Genomic DNA, 26,457 nt, shown 5'->3' with positions numbered 1-26,457 from the left:
GGAACGTTTGCATTAGGGCTGGGTATTGAGACAAATTTCACAATTCGATTCGATTTCGATTCACAAGTTTGCAATTCGATTCGATTTCGATTACTATTCGATTCGATTCAATATCGATTATTTTGGATATCAATTACAATAAATGCCAATTTTTCTCAAGGAAATCAAATCTCTTAACTAATGCTGTAAACTATGGGAGTCTAGTTGTTGCCTACTAGGCTTCATTAGCCTAATATGGAGGCAATAATGAACTGTTTTGTAGCTATACAAACACTTAAATTACACTTTTATTTATTTTTATAATAAGAACATTATATGAAATATAAACATTTAAATGGTGGCTGTCATAAAAACTTGCCAGATTTATTCAAATATACATTAAATATTGAAGAAGACTAACGAGTTTATGTGGGTTTTCTGAGGTAAATATGACGATACATGACATTGATTAATTTACAAGCTGTTTAATTTGACGTCTTTCCTCGGTTGAAACGCTGATTGAGCGAATCAATGTGACATGATACAGATTTCGATAAGTTGTACTCCATCTTTTAACACACTTTCAGATGCTTTTTTTTTTTTTTTTTTTATTGAACACTTTTAGATGCTCGTTCATGTTTATTTCGCGCTGTGACTGGTATTATTAACCCGGAAGAGAGATCAGTGCTGCTGCTTCTCCAGAGCGATCTCACGCCCCAGCCCAAAACGCTATTTATGTTTTTGAATTTCTAAAGAAAATGGACGTAATTTGAAAATTGAGACTTTGTTTCATATCAATAGTAACAAAGGACAAAGATTATTGCGATTTTTTTTTTTTGGATGCACGCAGCCGCGATACAATGTCCCATTCATTCAAATGAAACAGGATGACTAATCGATTCTTGAGATTTAAGAATCGATATCGGTTCGTAAAAATGAGAATCGATTAATATTGAGAAATCGATATTTATTACCCAGCCCTAGTTTGCATAATGTTGCTGGAACGTTATTTTAAGGTTAGCATAACGTTGCTGCAATAGTATCTTAATGTTAGCAAAACGCATAGACATATACACTACACCTCACCTTGGCTACGGCAGTTCAATGGAACGAATGCGTCAATAGAGCCGCCATCTTGAAACAGGGGAGACCATCCACTTTAATGCATCAGTGTCAATGTAGTAGACACAGGTCTAACGGAAATAAAATCACCATAAATCATCATGAATGCGATTTTTCTTGTTTTTTTGGTTTGTTCCAACGGTCAGACATGTATTTATCATTGATTCCAGAAAGAAAAAAAAAAATTGTTTTTTTTTTAAAACATTCTTCCAAGTTCAGATTTCATCCGTGAACATCATACGCTGCACAAAATTCCGCCACCATCAATGAATTCGAAGTAAAGGCAGAGATAGCAGCCTTACCCAGCTACTTCCTATGACAAGACCCCTGTTCCAAGATGGCGGCGGTTTTGACGCATGCTTAGAACCCCAAGGTGAGGTCTAGTGTATATGTCTATGAGCAAAACGTTGTTGGAACTTTAGCATAATGCTGCTGGGACATTGTTTTAAAATTTGTGTAACGTTTCTGGAACATTATCTTAAGGTTAGCATAACGTTGCTGTAACAGTATCTTAATGTTAGCAAAACGTTTGCATAATATTGCTGGAACGTTTTTTAAGGTTAGCATAATGCTGCAGGAAAATTATCTTAATGTTAGCAAAACGTTGTTGGAACGTTAGCATAAAGTTGCTGGAACATCATCTTAAGGTTAGCATAACATTGCTGGAACATTATTTTAAAGTTTGTGTAACGTTGCTGGAACGTTAGCACAACATTGCTGAAACATCCTTAAGGTTAGCATAACGTTCATTGAACAGCATCTAATGTTAGCAAAACGTTGTTGGAATCTTAAGGTTAGCATAATGTTCATGAAACGTTATTTTAAGATTAGCATAATATTCATGGATCTTTATCTTAACATTGCTGGAACATTGGCATAAAGGGATGTTTCTAGTTTAATAAGCTAAGCTGTAAATACAGCATCTGTGACCCGCTGTCAATTACCAGAAAAAAATGTAGACTCAGATTCATCGGTTTATAAAAACAAACAAAAACTGTTTTTCATCTTTTGTATTCGAAATTATAAATTAGCTTTACTCTCACATTTGATCAATTTAATGCATCCTTTCCGAATAAAAGTAGGCTATTAATTTCTATTTAAAAAAATCTCACTGACCCAAAATTATTGAATAGTAGTGTACATATCTGTTAACAAAACTTGAGATCTCTGTTCTGCTCATCCTGTTTTTCTTCTGATTGTTCCAATATTTTAAAATCTACTTGTCGTTGCCTATCAAATGTGAATTCATTTCTCGACGTCTGTTGTGTAACATAAAATGAAATAAAATAAGATTAGTGAATAAAAATAGACATTTGTGAATTATTCAGAGCGTGTCTAAACAGGTACGAGCGAGGCTTATCAGACATCTACAGGGCCAATAAATCATTCATAAAAAAATTAAATAAGCCATTCATAATTTATAAATGTGTTGGTAAGCTATTAATGATTTATAATTGTTTGTAATGCTGATCATGTATCAGAGCGAAACTGATGCTTTTGAAAGTTTGAGGAGAAGAGGATCTTGGAGGACGTCGACTCTGAGACCTTCTGTATTGTTTGGGTTTTTTTGTGTTTTTTTTCGCTCCAGAAAAGTCTCGCCTCCTGAAGTACGAGGGCAAATGAAAAGGGAACGAGGCTTTTATCAGGAAAGTTGTTTGGAGAGTTTTCTCCACAAGTGATGTGGGATTTCATCCGCCGTGTGCACCATTAAAGCCAGAGACCAAGTTGCACACACTTTGTAGTGTGCACTTTTAACCTTTCTCCTTCAAGGTAACTCAGATCTCAGAAGTGGGACTTTTACAAGTTATCAGAGGTTATCGAGCTTGTCCTTAAATCCCTCAGGCGGTACTGTGGTGTCTCTGATGTGTAACCTCCATTTCTCTCTGGCAGAAGAAACTCCAATTGTACAAGGCCACTGGAGCCCGACTCCTCTAAGCCTTCGCAGAGCACTGCAGTTCAGAATCGCCGGCATTGCTCTAAAATCCTCGGCAGTCTTTCCATCAAAGCTGGCTGGGTTTATTTTGTGCTTCACTCTCGGCTGACCCATATCCTGTATATAACAAGCCCATGATGACGATGATAACCTGAGTCTTGAACCTGGTCCTTCGCTGACAGAATTGGGAAGTTGCCTGCAGAGATGATGAATGGACCAACGGCGTTAGAGTTTAGCGTAAAATTGTGAGATTTTTATCGGGATGTGGCGTTTGTTTGTGCCGCCGACCTCTGCACTCGTGTATCTGATAGTATGAGTGAAATCTAAGCACTTGACCGGGTTTTTAAAGGGGTCGTATCATGGAAACCCGATCTTTTTGGCCTCATTAAGAGTAATATATAAGAGTTCAATGTAATATAGCTGTTTTGCCAAGTGAGGCAGCGTCACGGGAAAAGAAATCATATTTTACCTCAGTTGTTTATCCGAGTTTGCTGTCTGAATTGAATGTGATTTATATTGTGTACAGCAAAATAATACAAACACAACACATCTGTTTGGCATGTTGGTTGAGGTTCGGTGAAGAAAACTTAATCTCTGATCGCACTGTTTCATTTTCATTTTTTGTGTGAAATCAAACTGCCTTTCTGTCATAGAGGGCTAGACAGATGGAAACTAATGAGCACAGAGATGTGGATCTTAATATCAGCTGTTAAAATCTATTGATAAACAAAAGAAAAAAGATAGTCTAAAAAATAGCAATAGATTCTATTTTCACTCTGTAAAAATAGCTCACAATAAGTGTAAATAATAGTTAGATGCTATTTATAATTATTTATAAATTATTATATTGAAATTATTAAATGTAGGCCACCTTATTTGGACAAAAAAGCCCTCCCCTCCCTACACCTGCCCCTAACTCTAAAGACTTTATTATTAAACACATTAGACACTTCATTTACACTTTCTGAATGTTTTTTTTTAAATAAATGCCTTTCTGATTTGATATGTGATGGGAAAAGGGAGTATACCAGATTCGAACTCGGGTCGATTTGCATCAAAACTTTCGAGATTGTCTTCACTGCGGAACACAAAATCCAGGGGGAGGAGTTGGATCCAGATCCAACTCCTCCCACCTTACATATACCTAATCCTACCCATCTCCACCCCCTGATCCCTAACCCTTCTGATCCCTAACCCCACCCCTAATCCTACCCATCTCCGCCCCCTGATCCCTAACCCCACCCCTAACCCTACCCATCTCTGCCTCCTGATCCCTAACCCCACCCCTAATCCTACCCATCTCCGCCCCCTGATCCCTAACCCTTCTGATCCCTTCTGATCCCTAACCCCACCCCTACTCCTACCCATCTCCGCCCCCTGATCCCTAACCACACCCCTAATCCTACCCATCTCTGCCTCCTGATCCCTACTCCTACACATCTCTGCCCCCTGATCCCTAACCCCACCCCTAATCCTACCCATCTCCGCCCCCTGATCCCTAACCCCACCCCTACTCCTACCCATCTCCGCCCCCTGATCCCTAACCCCACCCCTAATCCTACCCATCTCCACTCCCTGATCCCTAACCCCACCCCTAATCCTACCCATCTCCGCCCCCTGATCCCTAACCCCACCCCTAATCCTACCCATCTCCACTCCCTGATCCCTAACCCCACCCCTAATCCTACCCATCTCCGCCCCCTGATCCCTAACCCCACCCCTACTCCTACACATCTCCGCCCCCTGATCCCTAACCCCACCCCTAATCTTCAGTCTCCTCCCCCTGATCCCTAACCCCACCCCTGACCCTAACAATATCCACCCCCTGATCACTAACCCCACCCCTAATCTTCAGTCTCCTCCCCCTGATCCCTAACCCCACCCCTGACCCTAACAATATCCACCCCCTGATCCCTAACCCCACCCCTAAACCCACCCATCTCCGCCCCCTGATCCTTTGAGCCTCACTCATAATTCTATCTGACTGTCTTCTTTACACTGCACGTCAATGTATTTTTATTCATGAGGACATAAATTCAAAATTGGCTGACAGAAGCAATGATTAGTATGATCTATCTATGATCTTTTATTGAAGAGTAGATTGTAAGTCTTTCCGATTACAAAATCTTGAAACAAAAAGGTCTGGGAATGATCATGTAGTTGTTTTTGAAAACATTTAAATATGATAATTCATGCATTAAAGGGTTAGGTCTATGGATCAGAGAGAGAGAGTGACTAAATTGTGGTGTTTTTTCTTGGGTATCAGGGATAGAAATGACTTTTTTCCTAAAGCAAGTGTACAGTATTTATCCCTTTAAAGGTTGATTTCAGCTCTCGTGAGTGTGTGTGTGTGTGTGTGTGTGTTTGTCGTGCCGACACAGTGATGGATTTATCGAGGTGCTGCAGGCCTTATTAGTGTGGTAAGTTTGTAAGTTCAAGAATGTGATTGACAGTAACTCAATAGGGGGTTTCTTTTCCAGATCTCAATGCTTTGATCAGCGATGGCGCAGGAAAACTTGAGAGTTCTGTTCTCCTCTCTGTGTCTCTCCCAGTCATGCTTGTTATTGTGTCGTATCACAGTGTGTCCACCCGTGTGGAACTTTCTGATGTTTAGTTGCAAGCATCCACTCGAGGGAAGCTCTGGATTGAGGACATGCTACTGCATTCTCAAATGTTACATTGACAGGAGAGGAAGTCAGGACGGAAATATTTCATCATCATCATCAAAACTCTGTCATGGACCACATGTACACACAGTCTATTCGCAGTGAGTCACATAGTTTGTCTAATTCAGCCAGGTCATCTTTTCACTCTGCATTCGGAGACTGACGACTTTGTTCCTATGCCTAGTGAGCTTCCTAATTTCTTCTGCATTCTGATTTTTTTTTCTTGTTGCAATGCTACGGAGACACTAAAGGGTCATGGAGATACCAGACAAATATTAGTTGGTTAAAAGGATTGAACTTATTTTATAATGAACTTTACACCGTAATTGAATTGAACTGAATCTGAACTCAAAAGTTTTGAGACCGAACGCAAACATATTTTTCTTGAGTAATGCAAATATTTTACCACTCAAGGCAAAAGGGTTTTTTTTGTGAGTGAAATCATAGTTTCACTGGGGTACCAACACTTTTGCTTGAGCATTGGAATAATTTTTTTTCTGCTGCTATTGTAGGATTTGGTTCAAAGTGATATTTCAGAAAGCAGCATAATAAGGTTTCCCTACCTATTGAAACAGATTTCATGTCGGGAATGGGCATGTGATGCCTTAAAATATGCTACAATATGCTCTATCTACTGTATATTAAGTAGACCAGATTGCTACTTAATGGGGTCATATAATAAAATAATAATAAAAAAATCTCTATGCTTTGGAAATAAAACTTGATAAAAGCTGGACCACTCAAACTGAGCATGTATAGAAATAAACCTGCAAAAATTGCTTATTCATAGAAACTTTATAGAAAGTACAGCAACAAAGACCATATGGATCAAAGGGAGGATGGAAAATATTGGAAAAGCTCAATTATATGCCTTGCAAACATTGTAAGTAGACTTATAAGTGGAAATAAAAATGACATGATTAAAAAAATGTAGAAATGACCCCTTTAATAAAGTCTGTCTATGTTTGCTGAAGCAGACGGGATGTTCTCAGTCTGTAATATTGATGGAAAAATGTAGGACTTATTCATTTGAGTCTGAGTTCAGCTGGGGTTTGGGTGACAATCAATCTTTCAGAAACAGGAAGAGAGGGAGTGAAAAAATGACAGGAAACAGTGAGAGTCCTTGCCTCTGTGGAAAGATGTATTATATATGAAATATTATATAATAGAAGCATGTATATAATATATTATGCAATACTGTATACATCTCTGCATGCTATCGTGTCAAACATTGGGATTTATTTGATTGAATATGGCAATAAAAACTGCAGCTGAACACATTCATCTACAGTAGCTTTATCCCTCCTTATAGAGAGTTTGATTGACAGGTGTCAAATGCATCATCCTCTTCCTCCGTGATCAGAAAATGCACTTTGCATTGTTAATTGTTTTTGTAATGTAATGTACACATTAAAACAATTTAAGGGTAATCGTCTGACTCACGTGCAAATCAAATCCAAACAGATGACTTTATTTTTACTTTATTGATCATAAATACACATATTTTTATGCTGTTGTTGGGAGTGTAGGATGGCGAGAGTTTATTTCAGGCTGCTTCTGGTCTAATCTTGTCTGTGTTTCTTGAATATTTCATATCTGTTAATATCGCGTAGATGAAAGTCAAATTTGTGATGCAAAACTCTGTTTTAGAAATTCAACTCCCTGGTTGGTTTGTTGATCAGATGTTATCGTACCAGCAGCATAAATGCTTTTTAAAGTGTAAATTAGTTTTAAAATGAGTATTAATGTAGTGTTGTGGTTTAATGGGTATTGGAGACACACACAAATCATATTCTGGAAAGACCTTTGAGAGACTGAGCCATCATTTTCCATGGTAACCATTATTTCAGCCAAAAATACCATAGTTACTACTGGTAACTATGGTATTTGGGCTGAAATAATGGTTACCATGGAAATTACTACAGTTAATGTTCCTTAAATTCTATAATGAATGAATATTTTAAGTGAATGTAGAATTAATGAGCTCAATGGACACTTTGTTATGGCTTTTCCCAGTGCATACGTTTTTTTTTTTCTTTTTTGTGTGGATTTGAACACTTTCCCTGCCAGGTTTTTTTTTTAAGTTGCCAGCCAACACCAGATCATATTTTTTTTTATCATATTTACAACATTTTCATGGCCCCCAGAACATTATGTTAAATGAATGTCTGAACATTCAATAAATAAAAAGACAGAACAGAGGCTCTGCTTTTTATTCTAGCTTCATGCATTCTTTTTTTTTTGAATCAACACTTGAATGTGGGTTTTCTAAAAGTTTCATAAAAAAGGAGATGGTCCTCACTGCAGAACAAGAAATCCAGATCCAACTCCTCCCACCTTACATATACCTAAACCTACCCATCTCCGCCCCCTGATCGCTAACCCCACCCCTAATCCTACCCATCTCCGCCCCCTGATCGCTAACCCCACCCCTAATCCTACCCATCTCCGCCCCCTGATCGCTAACCCCACCCCTAATCCTACCAATTTCCTCCCCTGATCCCTAACCCCACCCCTAAACCTACCCATCTCCACCCCCTGATTGCTAACCCCACCCCTAATCCTACCCATCTCCACCCCCTGATTGCTAACCCCACCCCTAATCCTACCAATCTCCTCCCCCCGATCCATAACCCCACCCCTAATCCTACCAATCTCCACCCCTGATCACTAACCCCACCCCTAATCTTCAGTCTCCCCCCCTGATCCCTAACCCCACCCCTAATCCTACCCATCTCCACCCCCTGATTGCTAACCCCACCCCTAATCCTACCCATCTCCACCCCCTGATTGCTAACCCCACCCCTAATCCTACCAATCTCCTCCCCCTGATCCATAACCCCACCCCTAATCCTACCAATCTCCACCCCTGATCACTAACCCCACCCCTAATCTTCAGTCTCCCCCCCTGATCCCTAACCCCACCCCTAATCCTACCCATCTCCACCCCCTGATTGCTAACCCCACCCCTAATCCTACCAATCTCCTCCCCCTGATCCCTAACCCCACCCCTAATCCTACCCATCTCCGCCCCCTGATCGCTAACCCCACCCCTAATCCTACCAATCTCCACCCCTGATCACTAACCCCACCCCTAATCTTCAGTCCCCCCCCCTGATGCCTAACCCCACCCCTAATCCTATTAATATCCACCCCCTGATCACTAACCCCACCACTAATCCTACCCATCTCCACCCATTGGATCTGGATCCAACTCCGCCCCCTGGATCTCGTGTGCTGCAATGAGGTGCTACTGTAAAAAAAGCAACATTTTGATGAAAATGCTGATGATCAAAACACAGATGGTGTAGAGTCCATCAACACCCCCAAAGTTTTACAGTCCAATAGCTTATCCTGGGTCAAGATTTCATTGGTAACATTAAGACGTTTAATGTTGATGATCACATGCGTGTTTATTGCGTGTTTCTGCTTCCTCTTCCCATGCGTTTTGATCTGGAGATTCAGTACTCTTTCATAAGATGTGCAAAAGCGCTCCCTACCATATAATAGTGAAAACAGGAAAAGCCGGAATTTCCGTCAATGGCGGGGAAAGATTTAAAGGGGTAGTTCACCTAAAACTTGTGTTTTTTGCCCGTACAATGAAAGTCAATGGGGTCCAATATTTATTTGATTGTTTTTTACAACATCGTTGAAATATTCATTATTTCTTCATGCTTAATTTTTAGGTGTACGTTTGACAATTTACCCACAATACCATCTGTTTCTTGTCATCTAGGTAGCACCGAATGCTTTTGTTAAAATCTGAAGCGTGTCATGCCACATTTACTGTGAGGTTCTTCCGCTCACTTCCATTCTCTGCATCTGTTATTGCTTTTGTTGAGCATTCGCTCATAATGCGCAGTCTGAAATGGGTTTTTCAGAGGAACGTTGAGCTTTGAAGCGCTGTGAGTTGGCTGTCTGATGGAATGAGGGAGTTCATCTTTGTTTGTAATGATGTTCATGTTTTGAGAGCGTGTGAGTTGCTGGTGACAGCCGTTTTTGTTGTCACAGATAATGAGGCCCTCTGTCACTGCAGTGTGTGTGTGTGTGTGTATGTGTAATACACTGCATCTGGTGCCAGTTTAAAACCGCAGTTACTAAATGACACTGCGCAGACTTTACCAAAACATATGAACGTTAAACGTACGGGGAAACACAGACATAGGCGTGTTTTAATAGCTCCAGTGTCACTGTTTGCATTTATCAGCCTCTATAAAATCATTCATGAAACACAAGTAGAGCACAATTCTGTGTAATGGAGGGGTTTAGAGAGACTGAATCTTTGATCGAACCATTTCAGACACTGAGAAAAGAGGTGACGCTGCAATGGATATCCTTGGGCTGTCAAACGATTAATCGCGATTAATTGCATCCAAAATTAATGTTTGTGTTTACATAATATATGTGGGTGCACTGTGTATAATTATATATACAGTATATATATATATATATATATATATATATATATATATATATGAAGAGTTCAGATGCAAAAGCCTCTAAATGCCATTTGAAATTTTCTCCTTTAATGATGATTTTTATCAAACTTGTATATTTAAGTTCAGTAATTTCACTTAAATAACAATTAATAGGTAATTATCATTGCCATTTAAGTGAAATCACTGAACTTAAATATACAAGCTTGATAAAAATGATCATTCTAGAAGAAAATTTCAAATGGCACTTAGAGGCTTTTGCATCTGAACTCTTCATATATATATATATACGTATACATATATATACATACACATGCATGTATATTTAAGAAAAAAAATATAATTTATATATAAAATATTTATATTTATATATAATATAAATTAAATATAAATCTATATACAGTATATACATAATAATACTGTATATTGTATATAATAATTATACACAGTGCACCCACATATTATGTAAACACAAACTTTTATTTTGGATGCGATTAATTGCGATTAATCGTTTGACAGTCCTAGGATATTATGAGAAAAAATAAAGTGATTTTGAACTTGGATGCATTTAAACCTATTGTTGGAGACTCTGCATTAGAGCCTTTAAATTAGCATAATAGGGGCACTTTAAATTCAATGGTAGAGTTGAGTTCACTCAGCCAAACCCAGAAGCCAGTTTTATTGGTGCTCTTTTATAGCTCTGAAAAAAAACTTAGTAAGAGTTCTCAATTGTTTAATTTAAGTATCAACTTCGTCTAAGATGTTTCTCTTTAAAATGATTTCGAGAAACACTAATGAGTCGACAGTTAAATGAATGTGAAGAAGCTCAGAGCATTTCAAGAATCTGATGAGAAATCGTAGAGTTCACGTGGAGATCTTTAATGGAGTTTTAATTGCAGACAGTCGCTGTGGAGAACTGAGTATATAGAGGAGACACATCAGATGTTTTTCACATCTCAATTTGTTCTCCATTTAATCTCAGTGCTCTCTGCGATACTATTGAAATATTAGAGATCTCGTTTTATTATCTATCTATTCGCTGAATGAATAGGAGATTGGCTTTCAGAATGAATGTTTTTATCTCAGATGTTCTTTTAGGAACAAAATGTCTCACCAGCATTTCTAGAGGTTTGATAAATTGATAAATACTAATTTCCGAGGACATCTTCAAAAGAAAAAAACACTTGTTTTTGTTATCCTTACAGAGATGTCTCTATCTCAGCTGTGCCACATTTGTGTAATGGTGTCCAATGATAATTCCATAATAAAATATATATATTTTAAAATGAATGTAAATAATTTAAAAAATGATTATATATATATATATATATATATATATATATATATATTTATATATGTATACAGAGAGACATAGATCATTTATATATATTGTATATTTGTCAAAGAATCCTCAAAAAATGGTACATAACTGTTTTCAACATTGATAATAATAATAAACATTTCTTGATCAGCAAATCATCATGTTAGAATGATTTGTGAAGGATCATGTGACACTGAAGACTGGAGTAATGATGCTGAAAATTCAGCTTTGATCACAGAAATAAATTACATCTTAAAATATATTCAAATAGGAATTTGTTTGTTTTTTTTAAATTCTAATAATATTTCACAATATTACTTTTTATTCTTATATTTTTAATGTGAGCTAAGAGACTTTTTTCTAAAAACATAAAAAAAAAATCGGACCGATCCCAAACGAGAGTGTGTATATATAAAGTCTTTAATGGTGTTCGGGTTAGTTGTATTTAAAATGAGCTTTAAGAACAATAGAAGTGAAAGGGAAGTGAATGTGTGTGTGTGTCCAGCTGAGCTTTAGTCATGTGTCATGTGTATGATGGATGAGTGTTCACATGAGTGTGTTCATGAGAACAAACACAGCTATTGTCTGTATTTAAATGAGCATGTGTTGGGCTGATCTTGAACATGCTGTAAACACACACACACACACGCATGCGCACACACACACACACACACACACGCATGCAGCTCGATCTGGTTGCTCCTGATAGCTTTGAAGTGCCGGCTGCTCTTGGCGGTGTGTGTCCTCACGCTGGGTCAGTAATTAAATGTGATATTTATCATAGTGGTGTGTGTAAATGATGAGTCTGGGGACGAGTGATAAACACTGTTGATTATAAGAGCTCATCCACGCTGTGCTGCCTCTCCTTGACTTTGTGTGTAATACACTCACAGATGCACATAAACACACACAGGAAGTGGAGTTCTGGAGTGCCGTGTGTCTTTTCTGTTTGATCTATGATCAGATTAATCACCTCTGCTCATATTAAAGGAATATTCGGGGTTATTTTACACTCAATGTTTATCGACAGCGTCTGTGGCCTGATATCTCAGTAAAGTCGATTGATTGATTGATGTATGAATGATTGAGTGATTGATTGATTAATTGATTGATTGATTGATTGATTGAGTGAGTGAGTGATTGAATGATTAATTGATTGATTGAGTGATTAATTGAGTGAGTGAGTGAGTGAGTGAGTGAGGGATTGAGTGATTGATTGAGTGATTGAGTGATTAATTGAGTGAGTGAGTGAGTGATTAATTGAGTGAGTGATTGATTGAGTTAGGGATTGAGTGATTAATTGAATAATTGAGTGATTAATTGAGTGATTGAGTGATTGATTGAGTGATTAATTGAGTGATTGAGTGATTGATTGAGTGAGTGATTGATTGAGTGAGTGATTGAGTGATTAATTGATTAATTGAGTGATTAATTGAGTGGGTGATTGATTGAGTGAGTGATTGAGTGAGTGATTGAGTGAGTGATTGATTGAGTGAGTGATTGAGTGATTAATTGAGTGAGTGATTGATTGAGTGAGTGATTGAGTGAGTGATTGAGTGAGTGAGTGATTGAGTGAGTGATTGAGTGAGTGATTGAGTGAGTGATTGAGTGAGTGATTGAGTGAGTGATTGATTGAGTGAGTAAGTGAGTGAGTGATTGAGTGATTGAGTGAGTGATTGAGTGAGTGATTGAGTGAGTGAGTGAGTGAGTGAGTGAGTGAGTGAGTGATTGAGTGAGTGAGTGAGTGATTGATTGAGTGAGTGAGTGATTGATTGAGTGATTGATTGATTGAGTGAGTGATTGAGTGAGTGATTGAGTGAGTGAGTGAGTGATTGAGTGAGTGATTGAGTGAATGATTGAGTGAGTGAGTGATTGATTGAGTGATTGATTGATTGAGTGAGTGAGTGATTGAGTGAGTGATTGAGTGAGTGAGTGATTGAGTGAGTGATTGAGTGATTGAGTGATTGATTGAATGAGTGATTGATTGAGTTATTGATTGATTGATTGATTGATTGATTGATTGAGTGAGTGAGTGAGTGAGTAAGTGAGTAAGTGAGTGAGTGAGTGAGTGAGGGATTGAGTGAGTGAGTGATTGATTGAGTGAGTGAGTGAGTGATTGATTGATTGAGTGAGTTATTGATTGATTGAGTGAGTGAGTGAGTGATTGATTGAGTGATTGATTGATTGAGTGACTGATTGAGTGAGTGAGTGAGTGAGTGAGTGATTGATTGATTGAGTGAGTGATTGATTGATTGAGTGACTGATTGAGTGAGTGAGTGATTGATTGATTGATTGAGTGAGTGAGTGAGTGAGTGAGTGAGTGATTGAGTGAGTGATTGATTGAGTGAGTGATTGATTGATTGAGTGACTGATTGAGTGAGTGAGTGATTGATTGAGTGATTGATTGAGTGATTGATTGAGTGAGTGAGTGAGTGAGTGAGTGATTGAGTGATTGATTGAGTGAGTGATTGATTGAGTGACTGATTGAGTGAGTGAGTGATTGAGTGAGTGATTGAATGAGTGATTGATTGAATGATTGATTGAGTGAGTGATGGAGTGATTAATTGAATGAGTGATTGAGTGATTAATTGAGTGATTGATTGAGTGAGTGCTTGATTGATTGAATGATTGATTGAGTGATTGAGGGATTAATTGACCTTATGCACAGCTGCACTACTTCCTGAACTTAAGCCAGCTCCTTGTTTCCTGTCTGCCATTATTGGCCAAACTTGATTGTGTGTCTGAGGTCAGGAGTGATTGAGTGACTGACTGATTGAGTGAGTGAGTGAGTGAGTGATTGAGTGAATGAGTGAGTGAGTGATCGAGTGAGTGAGTGATTAATTGAGTGATTGATTGAGTGATGAGTGGTTAATTGAGTGAGTGATTGATTGATTGATTGATTGATTGTGGTACTTTCTGTAAGGGTGGAAAGATAATATTTGTAAATTATTAATATAATAATATACTTAATATACAAAGAGACAATAGTTATAAATTATTGAATATTATTTATATTAATTTGTTTTATTGTTAACAGTTATATACCAGTCTCAGTCTCTAATCAGTACTTGAGATCTTTTTTTATTTCAGTCATACACTCTTAACAATGCTGGGTTGTTTTAACCCAAATTTGAGTAGAATATGGACAAACCCAAATTTTGGGTTAAAAATGTCATTTAAAATTTGAAGCCAACTTCAACTTTCACTTTCAACTGTACATTTTTTAATTACATTTAACATCTGGGTTTGTCCATATTTGACCCAAATATGGGTCGAAACAACCCAGCACTGTTTAGAGTGTATATTTAACAATCTGACATTCAATCTGGCATTCTTTTTAAAGAGAAATATAATAATAATATGAATTCATTTAATTATTAAATTAATGGGTTCTTTTCTCATGCTATTGCATCAATGTTTCATTGTTTCTACTTATTTTTCATAATTTGACACTCATTTAATTCATTTTACTTATATTATTATTTTAATAGTTTCCTATTCATCTGCCTTCATTTTATTTATACGGTCCAATGAATGAAGCAGCAGCTTGTGTGAGTGATATTGCACATAAGCGAAGGCAACCATGTGCGATGCTTCATTGTCCCATAGACTTCCATTATGAATTCATAGTGTAAACACTATTTCTATTCATTTTTACAAACTGATGGATTGTTTTCTGCAGTGACTGACGGTGTACGTGTCACAGAATGGGGGTTAAGTTGTTTTTAACCTGTAATATTCCTGCGGTCGTGGACCGTTCACTGTTCATCAATAATACACTCACGAGCTGCGGAAGGTTAAGCTGATAAACTTGACCTCTTTCGTGTTGCAAAGGTCCCAGCTTGGTCTTTAAGTCCCATTATTAAGAGAGTTAATCATCTGAACCAACACTGGACTCTCTGGCACCGGAGAGGTGAGACGATAGGCGAACAGCCAGAGAGAGAATAGAGAGAGAGAACTGTTCAGAGGACTCTTTCTACACTTGTTAGTGTTGTTAGTCAAGGTTTCTTACAACATAATTCTGTTTTCCGTGACTATTTTCCACCCTACCTCTGAGCGTGACTATCTAATGCTCTCTGCATTTGAGCTGAACCAGGGATTTTATCTCGTTCAAAACAACTCATCTGTCCATCAGTTTAGTCATTTAGGTAACACTTTACTTGAAGATGACACCTATATAATCATGACATGACATATGTTATGAATATGATGGAAGTTTTATGCATGTTTATGACAAGTGTCATTGAGTGTTATTCGCTCAGTTATGACATTTTTAATGCAAATATGACATTGTTTGAGATGTCTTTTATGACACCTTGATATAAACCATAACATCATAATGTCAGTGTCTTTGTGAAAATCCAAAAACCGCAAAAATCCATCGCATAAAAAAGTGACACAAAAAAGTCTTTAACCTCATTAAACATAAGAACAAAAATGAATCAAGAATCGTTTTAGAACGGAGTCGCGATTCCCAGAATTGGAATCGGACCCGCCCATCGACTACTTTAGGTGTGTTTGAGGCCTTTTGTTGGTTTTGTTTGTGTGTTTTTATCCTAGACTGTGGTAAACAGGACAGAGTCTGTTTGTGTGTATAAGATTAATCAGGGATTTGAATAAATGATTCATCATTTGTATCATAATAACATTGGCAAACACAACACAGACCCACGGCCCGCGGTCCGTCATTAGATCCCATAGCTGTGCCGTGACCCGTTAATAGAAGCTAATGTACCTTACAGAGTGTTAATTTGGGGTGAAACGAACTCTCTCTCTCTCTCTCTGTGTGTGTGTGTGACAGTCAGATAAGAGTTATGAGCTGGACTGTGTGCCATAGGACGGGTCAGCGGGCATCTAATGAAGGCATTCCATAATAATCCGCCACTCGTGCCATTGTCTTCTTTCTGTGTGTGTGTGTGTGTGTGTGTGTGTGTGTGTGTGTTAGTGTAATGTTAGTATCCGGTATTTCTATCGATGACTCCAGGGATCGATATGTCCTGGGTTACGACCCATCCATTATGTGAATGTGTGTGTGTGTGTGTGTGTTTGCTGTTGAAGATCTCTGCATTTGTGCTGGATGTGAAATTGTGCTACAGACATGAACAAGTATTTATATTTTACAAAACAACTAATCTGTTGTTGTTTTTTTGTTCATTCATTCATTACTTTGTTATTTCCATTCTTTGTCTGTTCATTAGGTCAATCAGGCTCAATATGTTCACTTATCTGTTTCTTTGTTCTTCGATTCATTAGTGTGTTGATTCATCCATTCATTGAGTTTTGTTCAGTCGTTCATTCGTTTATTACTTAATTCTTTTATTCCACCATTTGTTTATTCATTACTTTAATTCATATCGTGTTCATTTGTTCATTCATTATTAGTTTATTTGTTGTTCTGTTCACTTTTTTGATTCATTAATTGCAGATTGATTCATCTATTCATTATTGTGTTAATTATTTCATTAGTTTGTTCATCATGTTTATTGATTTTTTTTCATTCATTCATTCTTGTTTAATTCATAATATAATATACTTGTTCATTCATGAGTTTATTTGTTGTTCAGTTCACTTTTCTATTACTATTAGTTTACGGATTGAGTCATTGATTCATTCTTATGGTTGTTGATTCATTCATTAGTTTGTTAGTTAGTTAATTTGCTCATTGTTAGTATGTTTGATCATATCCTAATTTGTTCATTTATTGATGTAATACAAATTTGATCTTTTGCCTATTCATTTGTTTATCCAGTTCATTTGTTGTTTATGGATTGATTCATTTGTTCATTTATCTTCATTTTTTTTATCATTTCTTCATTAGTTATTTGTTCATCTGTTCATTTGTGTGTTCTTTCAGTAGTTTGTTCATTTTCATTAATTTTTATTGATTCATATATTCTTTCATTTGTTTTTTGATTAGTTCATTCTCTGTGATTAATTTGGCCATAAATTCATTCATTATTTTGTTAATTCATGACATGTTTGTTCATTTGTTGATTGTTCATTTGTCATCCATTTGTTCATTCATCCAATCCTGTTTGTTTGTTCATTTATTCATTCTTGCCTCATTTCATAAATTCATTCATTAGTTTGTTCATTAACAATAGATTTGTTTGTTTGTTTCTCTGATGTTTACTGGCATGGGGGCGGGGCAACCTGTCACTCACATGAGATCAACCAATAGCAAGCCACAACCGTCCAATCAATTCCCAATGGACAAAATCAAGTCCCACCCTACATTTTTTCTTGCTCGAGAAGCCGTTTCTCTCAGATATACATCACAATAGGGAAGAAAAGACTATCACAACTTCCATTTCGTGCTGATTTCAAGGCTCACGCTGTCTGTGTTTTTGTCCCAGGTGATGATGACTTCCTGTTGGGTTTGGGAGAGCTGCCAGAGACCTTCCCGAGCGACCCGCCGGAACCGCTCCCACACTTCCTCCTAGAGCCGGAAGACGCTTACATCGTCAAGAACAAAGCTGTCAATCTCTTCTGCACGGCAACGCCAGCCGCACAGATCTACTTCAAGTGCAACAGCGAGTGGGTCCATCAGAGAGAGCACACGATAGAGGAGCGTGTGGACGAGACGTCGGGTCAGTCACACACACAGTTCATTCACCATCATTCTCGTTTATGTGTCGGAAACATTATGGCCTTTTCTAAAGGTGCAATAAAAACATGATAGCTGTGGTTTATTCATGGTTTCCATTGCTAAAGGTGCTGCTAGAGAGATAGATCACCCCCTCCCTGACACAGGTTTGTGTATTTTTCTGTAATTTTATCAGGGGCTCTCAAGGATTTATTTTATTTGACTGATATGGACACTGAGATTAAAGGAATAGTTCACTTTCCTCCACTAGTTCACAATAAATTAAGGTTTTTGATGATTACAGGATTTTTCTCCATATAATGGACTTCAATGGGGACCAAACGGTTCAAGGTCCAAATGCGCGTTCATGACTGTTCATCAACAAATCTTTTTTCGAGGCATTTTGTTTGTTGAATGACTGAAACCCTTATTCATCGTCTGGTGTCGTTTAAAGCCCTTTGAAGCTGCACTGATACACTCATTTGGACCTTGAATCGTTTGGTCCCCATTGAAGTCCATTATATGGAGAAAAATCCTGGAATGTTTTCATCAAAAACCTTCATTTCTTTTCGACTGAAGAAAGAAAGACATGGACATCTTGGATGACATGGGGGTGAGTAAATTATCAGCTAAAGACCTTTTTAAAAGTGAACTACTCCTTTAAGGCTAGTCACCAGCAACTATGGCCAGACCGTCAGTGAATGTCAAATCACATAATATAGTGATTTATACAATGCAGATCGTATTGAAGCAGCTTCATGGTGATAAACAGGACAATAACAGTTGCAAAATTCATTAAATATTAAAGAAATTCAGTTTTAGCTGAGTCAAGCAGATCTACAGAAGTCAAGTGTCATTATTCAGCATCAATTATGAAACAAATGCAATTTATCTACTGTATAAAGTGGCTCTACGGAAGATAGTGTCATTATTAAACTCAGTATTACTGTGGGGATTCAGTTTAGTTCAATAACAGTGTCAATGTTCAATTCGATTCAATTCACATTTATTTGTATAGCACTTTTCACAATACATATGTTGCAAATTATCATTCTGCTTTACAGCAGAATTGAATTCTGTTTGCATCATTGATAATTACTTTCCTATGGAAATAATTGACTTGGCTTTATCCAATGCAATCCAGTTCGAAAATAGTGGCAGTATAATATTAATTGACTTTTAATCAGATGATACAAAAGGAATAAGATTCCAAGATACATTTTTAGATAAGATATCTAATTATAGATATCTAATTAAAAATATCAGACTTAAAAATAAAGGTTTTTTATTGGCAGAAGAACCTTGAAGAGCCATTGCACAAAAGGTTTTAGTCTATTTATAGGTTGTGCACTAACAAAAAGGTTTTTTAAGAGTTGTTAAATCTGGTGAGTAAATGACAGTGTCTGGTTGTTGTTTTTGTCACAGTCCTGCACTCTTAGAAGAAAAGGTTCTATATAGAACCGTAAAAGGTTCTATCAGTGCTACGTATTTGGAATCCCTAAAAGGTTCTATACACTCTTAAAAAAGGGTTCCTCTGGGTTCTATATAGAACCTTAAAAGGTTCTATCAGCGCTACGTATTTGGAACCCCTAAAAGGTTCTATACACTCTTAAAAAAGGGTTCCTCTGGGTTCTATATAGAACCTTAAAAGGTTCTATCAGCGCTACGTATTTGGAACCCCTAAAAGGTTCTATACACTCTTAAAAAAGGGTTCCTCTGGGTTCTATATAGAACCTTAAAAGGTTCTATCAGCGCTACGTATTTGGAACCCCTAAAAGGTTCTATACACTCTTAAAAAAGGGTTCCTCTGGGTTCTATATAGAACCTTAAAAGGTTCTATCAGCGCTACGTATTTGGAACCCCTAAAAGGTTCTATACACTCTTAAAAAAGGGTTCCTCTGGGTTCTATATAGAACCTTAAAAGGTTCTATCAGCGCTACGTATTTGGAACCCCTAAAAGGTTCTATACACTCTTAAAAAAGGGTTCCTCTGGGTTCTAAATAGAACCCTGGGGGCTTTTACCAAAAAAAAAATGGTTCTATAGAACCATTTTGGAGTTCCATATATGAAGCGGGGGATGGAACCATTTCTGGTTCTAAATAGAACCATTTCTTCTAAGAGTGTGTGGCTCAAACAGTATCACATGGCCCTGGAAACAGCATGGGTTCAATCCACAGGGAATGCATGAACTGATAATATGTATTACTTAAGTTACAACATACTTACGTTTATAGAGGCTTGTTTCTGCCACTGAGAAAAGAGAGGTTATGTCACACAATTCTGAGAAAAAAAATGTCAGAATTGTGTGATAAAGAGTTACAATTACCTTTTTCATTCTGTGGCAGAAACAAGCTTCCATAGTGTATACCTTCAGTGCAATGTCACTTTAGATAAAAGCATTTGCCAATTGCGTAAATGTCTTTTTGCACACTGTGAGAACAGAATACAAAGTAAAAGCCAAGAACAGTGTGTGATCCAAATCCACTTTTGGGGATAGTGAAAAGATAATATGCTACAATTCATAGTTGAAAGGTGCAAGTACAGGTATAACTCATGTTTTTCCCAACTTTCAAAATGTTTAAAGAAATATTGAAGTTGCAGTACCATCATATAAAGAGCATGAGTGTTGCAGGAGCTGACGTATGATTAGCATCACTGCTGTATTGGTTTATTTAGGAAGATGATTAAATGATAGACATCAATTGAAGATAATCTGGTAGATTATCTACCAATTAGGGCTGGGCAACGATTAATCGCGATTAATCGTATCCAAAATATAAGTTTCTGTTTACATAATATATGTTTGTGTAGTGTGTATAATTATTTTGTAGCCTATATATAAATAAACACACATGCATGTGTATATATAAAACATTTTTGCATGTATTTGTACTTGATATATATTTTTACATGATTTATATTAAATAAAAATTAGGGCTGTCAAACGATTAATCGCGATTAATCGCATCCAAAATAAAAGTTTGGGTTTAGATAATATATGTGGGTGCACTGTGTATAATTATTTTCTATATATATATAAATACACAGACATTCATGTATATTTAAGAAAAAAATATTATTTATATATAAAATATTTATATTTATATATAATATAAATTAAATATAAATATATATACAGTATATACATGAAAATATTTCTTAAATATATACAAGCATGTGTGTGTATTTATATACGTAAAATAATTATACACAGTGCACCCACATATATTATGTGAACACAAACTTTTAGTTTGGATGCGATTAATCGTGATTAATCGTTTAACAGCCCTAATATAAATATCAATATTTTATATATTAATACCACATTTTTCTTAAATATATACATGCATGTGTGTGAATTTTTATATACAAAATAATTATACGCAGTGCACACACATATATATTACGTAAACACAAACTTTTATTTTGGATGCGATTAATCGCGATTAATTGTTTAACAGCCCTAATATAAATATCAATATTTTATATATTAATAACACATTTTTCTTAAATATATACATGCATGTGTGTGAATTTTATATACAAAATAATTATACACAGTGCACCCACATATATTATGTGAACACAAAGTTTTAGTTTGGATGCGATTAATCGTGATTAATCGTTTAACAGCCCTAATATAAATATCAATATTTTATATATTAATAACACATTTTTCTTAAATATATACATGCATGTGTGTGAATTTTTATATACAAAATAATTATACGCAGTGCACACACATATATATTACGTAAACACAAACCTTTATTTTGGATGCGATTAATCGCGATTAATCGTTGCCCCAGCCCTACTACCGATCAAAATTTTGGTGCCGGAAAGATGTTTTTGATCTGCTCAAAGCTGCACTTATTTGATCAAAACAGTATAAACAGTAATATAGTTAAATATTATTTCAATTTAAAGTAACTGTTTTCTATGTGAGTATATTGTAAATTGATCAAATCTGAGTCTTCAGCATCATTACTCCAATTTTCAGAAATCATTCTAATATGATGATTTGCAACTGAATAAACATTTCTGATTATTATCAAAGTTGAAAACAGTTGTGCTGCTTCATATTTTTGTGGAAACCGTGACATGTCAGGATTCGAGTTCAAAAGAACATAATTTATTTGAAATAGTCTTTTCTGTCACTTTTGATCGTCCTTTCTGAATAAAAGTATTAATCAATTGACTGACCCCAAACATTTTAATGCTAGTGTATGAACCTGTTGTTGACTTCAACTAGCTGTCGATTGCTATTGAAGAAACCCTGCTGTGCATTTTAATTTCGAGGTTGGGAAAGCTATAGCAGCCCTCCGCTGACGTTAATAGCATGTATTGGCTGAGGCTGGAGCACAATCACCTCACCGCAGGAGAAACCGACACGAGCCGCTCTCGGTGTGGGCGAGCGAAAAGCTCAATTCATTACGCCGAGGTTAACAAGCTCCTATTGAGCTAATGACTCTAATGGGTCTTTGATATCAACCCGCCGCAGTAATTCTGCTCTAATATCTCTGTGGTGGAAACTTTACTGTCATAATCACACCTCGGATATTACTCGGGGTCAGGGCGTGTAGTTATTATGGGACCGGATGCTCTAAACACTGTCGTGGAACTTTATCGAGGGGCCTTAATGTGCGACGGTTAACGTTTATCATAAAAAATGATGGCGTGTGAGAGAAAGAGATTTAGAAAGAGCGAAAAAGGGCAAGAGAGGTATAGTTTATGCTTTTAATTAGATTTTCACTCTCACGGTTGGTTCAGGCCTTTCTTTGTTCGCTCCCTCTGGCATCGCTATGTATCTCTATTTGGAGTGGTGTAATATCGTTATGAATCAATTTCATTGTTCATTTTGGCGATTGTGAGTAAACAAGGTTAAATCTGCTCCATGTCATGAAATACTGGTGTGTAATGGACTCATAGTGTGTGCGCATAAGATTCAAAATGAGACTCGTTATCTGGTTCAAATAGAAACTACTGCTGTGGTTTTTGTCTTGCATGGGCTAGTTTAGAGTTGACATAAAATTGAAGTCGCAATAGTCTTTTCTTTGGCTTCTCGAAGAAGAAAAAAATGTAGGGCGGGGCTTGATTTTGTCCACGGGGAATTGATTGGATGGACGTGGCTTGCTATCAGTCGATCTCATATGAGTGACAGGTTGCTCCGCCCTCGTCATCAGAGAAGAGAAGTGATGTCGCTACAAGAGGGAGGGGAAGTTATTTTGATGAAAGATTACAGGGCAAATTAATTATATATATATATATATATATTAGTGCTGTAGCGGCGCGTCGATGACGTCGACGTCAAAATTGCGTCGACGTCATATTTTTGCGTCGACGCTTCTTTATTTATTTTTTTTATTTACGCTGTTACAAAAAAAAGGCGTACACACAGCCAGCCACAGTCTTCCTGGTCTTGCGCACCCAACGCGCCATTTTTGCCGTGCGCACATTCGCGCTCGTGCGGATGTGTCGAGTATAAACAAGGCTTTACTCCGTGTCAGCACGCGCTCTGATCAGTAGGTGAACTCCGCCTCCCACTCCGTTTCCCTCCTCAGCTGATATTAATATTTAAACATTCTCTATGATAAAAATGTTTGTAAAAAATATTTTAATAACACGGTTTTGGCGGTTTTAGAGTTATAATGATGGTGTTCAAATACATAACATTAGACTAACGTTAGCCAGCTTATAGTATCTTGATTCAGTATGCTAGTATTTATTTGAGATATTATTTTTTTATTAATTGAGCAGCAGAAAAAAATATTCTTTATATTAGTCATCCAATTAGTCATTAGATTAGTCGACTAATCGATAAAATAATCGCCCACCTAATCGTTTAGTTAATAATCGTTTACCCCAGCCCTGATATATATATTAATGTGCATGGATACATTATTGTGATAAATATTGTAATATTTCCCAAAAAAATGTCTATTTTGATTTAATGGTGAGTTTAAAGCTACACTGTGTGATTTTTACCCCCATCTAGTGGTGAAAAGGTATATGACCACCCAGTCAATATTAGTTTCTGTTCCTCTCAATTCCGATTTCGTTTTAACTCCTACGGTGGCCAATGTAGTCCAAGATTAACATGGCTTCCAGTTCGACCTCGTCCATGAGTGTTAGCTCAAACGTAAACGCGAAAGGCGAAGCTTGAATTAACGGGTATGTCCCTCTTTGGCTAATGTACTTTCAAGATGGAGGGGCAACATTAGAACCCCTTAACCGTATGTATTTCCAATGGCATATTATACACTCACGATAATACTTTATTACTTGAACATCAATGAGCACATATATTTTTGAAAGAACTAAGTGTTTTTAGCTAAGAAGAGTTACACAGTGTAGCTTTAAACTAGGGATGCACCGATCCAAAACTTTTTTGCCGGATCGGGTATCGGTCAGACGAGCGAATGAGTTTCTTCATTTGTGATTTGTAGAATAGGATTTTTGCGGCTTTCAATGGATAATTTGAGAGGGTGTAACTGTTGTGTTTAGTCTAAAGTCTGCAAGTTTGAAACTCTTAAAACATTTCTCTCTGTGACTTCAAATGTACTGATACACACGTAGGGCTATTCTCTACAACTACAAATTTCACTGTCACAGGCGTTCAGTAGTTTTGCACCAAAAATATCTCCATAGTAGGTTTGAGATTTAGCAGCGTTTTGTAAAAATGTTTCACTCGTTGTGACAAATAAATGTCATAATGGCTGGAGCAAGTTTATGACGAGACATCAAGTGACGAACACACAAGAAGACTATCCTGAGAGGTCTAAAATATAAACACTTATAACAGGCGTACCATAGTGAATCAGGGTTTGACAAAAACACATTTTGGAGGAATGATTGATGATGTATTGATAGTGTACCTTTAACATAATTTAACTTACTTTGCTAGAATGTTTAGCATGCAAATTTTTTTTTTTTTTACAATTACTCTATTTACTTAGGCTACATTTATTTGCATATTTTACTTTTTTTTTTTTTTAACTTAAGCCGTCTTTTCTCTGCAAACACACCATGTAGTGTTTCTCAGACACAGTGTGACTGTCGTGATAATAAAACTTTAATCTTTCCTTTAGGGAATGCAGATTGGGTTCCTCGTTTGTTTTTCTATTTAAATTCTTTACTTTCTCGCATTTTCTTAATTAGTATTTCGATCTTGTTTTCCAGTTTAAATGATCTGAACTAAATGAAAACATCGGAGAAGAAAAATGACAGAACCATTAAGAGGCCATTCATTATTCATTATCATCTGGACACGAAAAAAAAAAAAGCTTCCTATTAAAACCTATGCAATTTTGCTTCTCACATAAATGTATCTTGTTACATTTTTTAAAGAAATCAACACAAAAAGACTGCACAGGATTTGTTTGCAGTGTATGTGTCTGTCTGGCAAACACAGTTTAGATCACCATTCTTCCTCATCCTGTGTGTATCACCATTTTTTTCTTGATTTGACCATGAGTGATGTTTGTTTAAACATTCATGTGCGTCTCTTTTCACTTTGAAGGCTAAGTTTCTCCCGTTCACATTCAGCATTCTGCACCAAATGGTGCCAAACACACAAATCCCCTAAGCACTAAGCAAATAAACACAGAGGAGGGTGTGTGAACTATTGATTTCTATGTGTTTCAGGGAATATTTCACGGAGACATTGAGGGGTTCATTATTTATACATGTACAACTGACATCTCATCCAGAGATTTCAAGTTATTGGAGCAGGATTGGACATGAAGCGGATATTTTTTTACACATTTTATGCGTTTGACAGACGCTTTTTGTCTTTAATTTCATTTAAAGGGTTAGTTCACCCAAAAATGAAAATTAAGTCATTAATTACTCACCCCCATGCTGTACCAACCCCGTAAGACCTTCGTTCATCTTCGGAACACAAATAAAGATATTTTTGATTGAATCTGAGAGCTGGATCAGTCCTAGATAGACTGCCTAAGGGACTGGCTCTTGACGGCCCATAAAGTCATTAAAGAAAAGGTTTAAATATTCCATGTGCCTACAGCGGCTCAATTATAAGTTTATCAAGCGACGAGACTACTTTTTGTGCGAAAAAAACATAAATAACGACTTTATTCGACTATTCTATTACTTCCTTATGGGCGCATGCGCGAGAACTGAGACGAGGACGTTCTCATTCGTCTACTTCTTGTTACCGGCTGCTCACCGCTTAGGAGTTTTACCGCCCCCTACCGTATAAGATGATGATCCATATATAAGGCGCTCCGGATTATAAGGAACACTGTCGTTTTTTGAGAAGATTAAAGGCTTTTAAGTGCACCTTATAGTGCGGAAAATACGCAAATTGAAAAGCGTATGTACAGCGCGCATCTTCCTCTGCTTGTAAACAGAAAGTTTTGCGCTTCCAGCTATATCAGCACATCATCTTATAC

At 36.8% G+C, this 26,457-nt stretch overlaps 1 protein-coding gene across 7 annotated transcripts in view; it reads left to right on the top strand.

The window, feature by feature from the left end:
• Window positions 1-26,457, top strand: part of unc5ca (unc-5 netrin receptor Ca) — a 214,184-nt gene that overhangs the window by 65,826 nt on the left and 121,901 nt on the right. For 4 of the 7 annotated variants that reach the window (XM_089130607.1, XM_039685651.2, XM_089130610.1 and 1 more), the window contains exon 4: window positions 17,814-18,047. In XM_089130607.1, coding sequence (XP_088986733.1) covers window positions 17,814-18,047 — 234 coding nt within the window. Of the gene's footprint in view, window positions 1-17,813; window positions 18,048-18,171; window positions 18,211-26,457 lie in introns of all 7 variants that reach the window. The other 3 variants (XM_089130606.1, XM_089130605.1, XM_089130608.1) reach the window with 1 other exon arrangement.

This window comes from Pimephales promelas, chromosome 4 (genome assembly GCF_988280905.1).
Source record: "Pimephales promelas chromosome 4, fPimPro1.hap1.1, whole genome shotgun sequence".
Classification (NCBI taxonomy): Eukaryota; Metazoa; Chordata; class Actinopteri; order Cypriniformes; family Leuciscidae; genus Pimephales; species Pimephales promelas.
The sequence above is the reverse complement of the archived record's forward strand: the minus strand, read 5'-3'. Positions and strand labels throughout refer to the sequence as shown.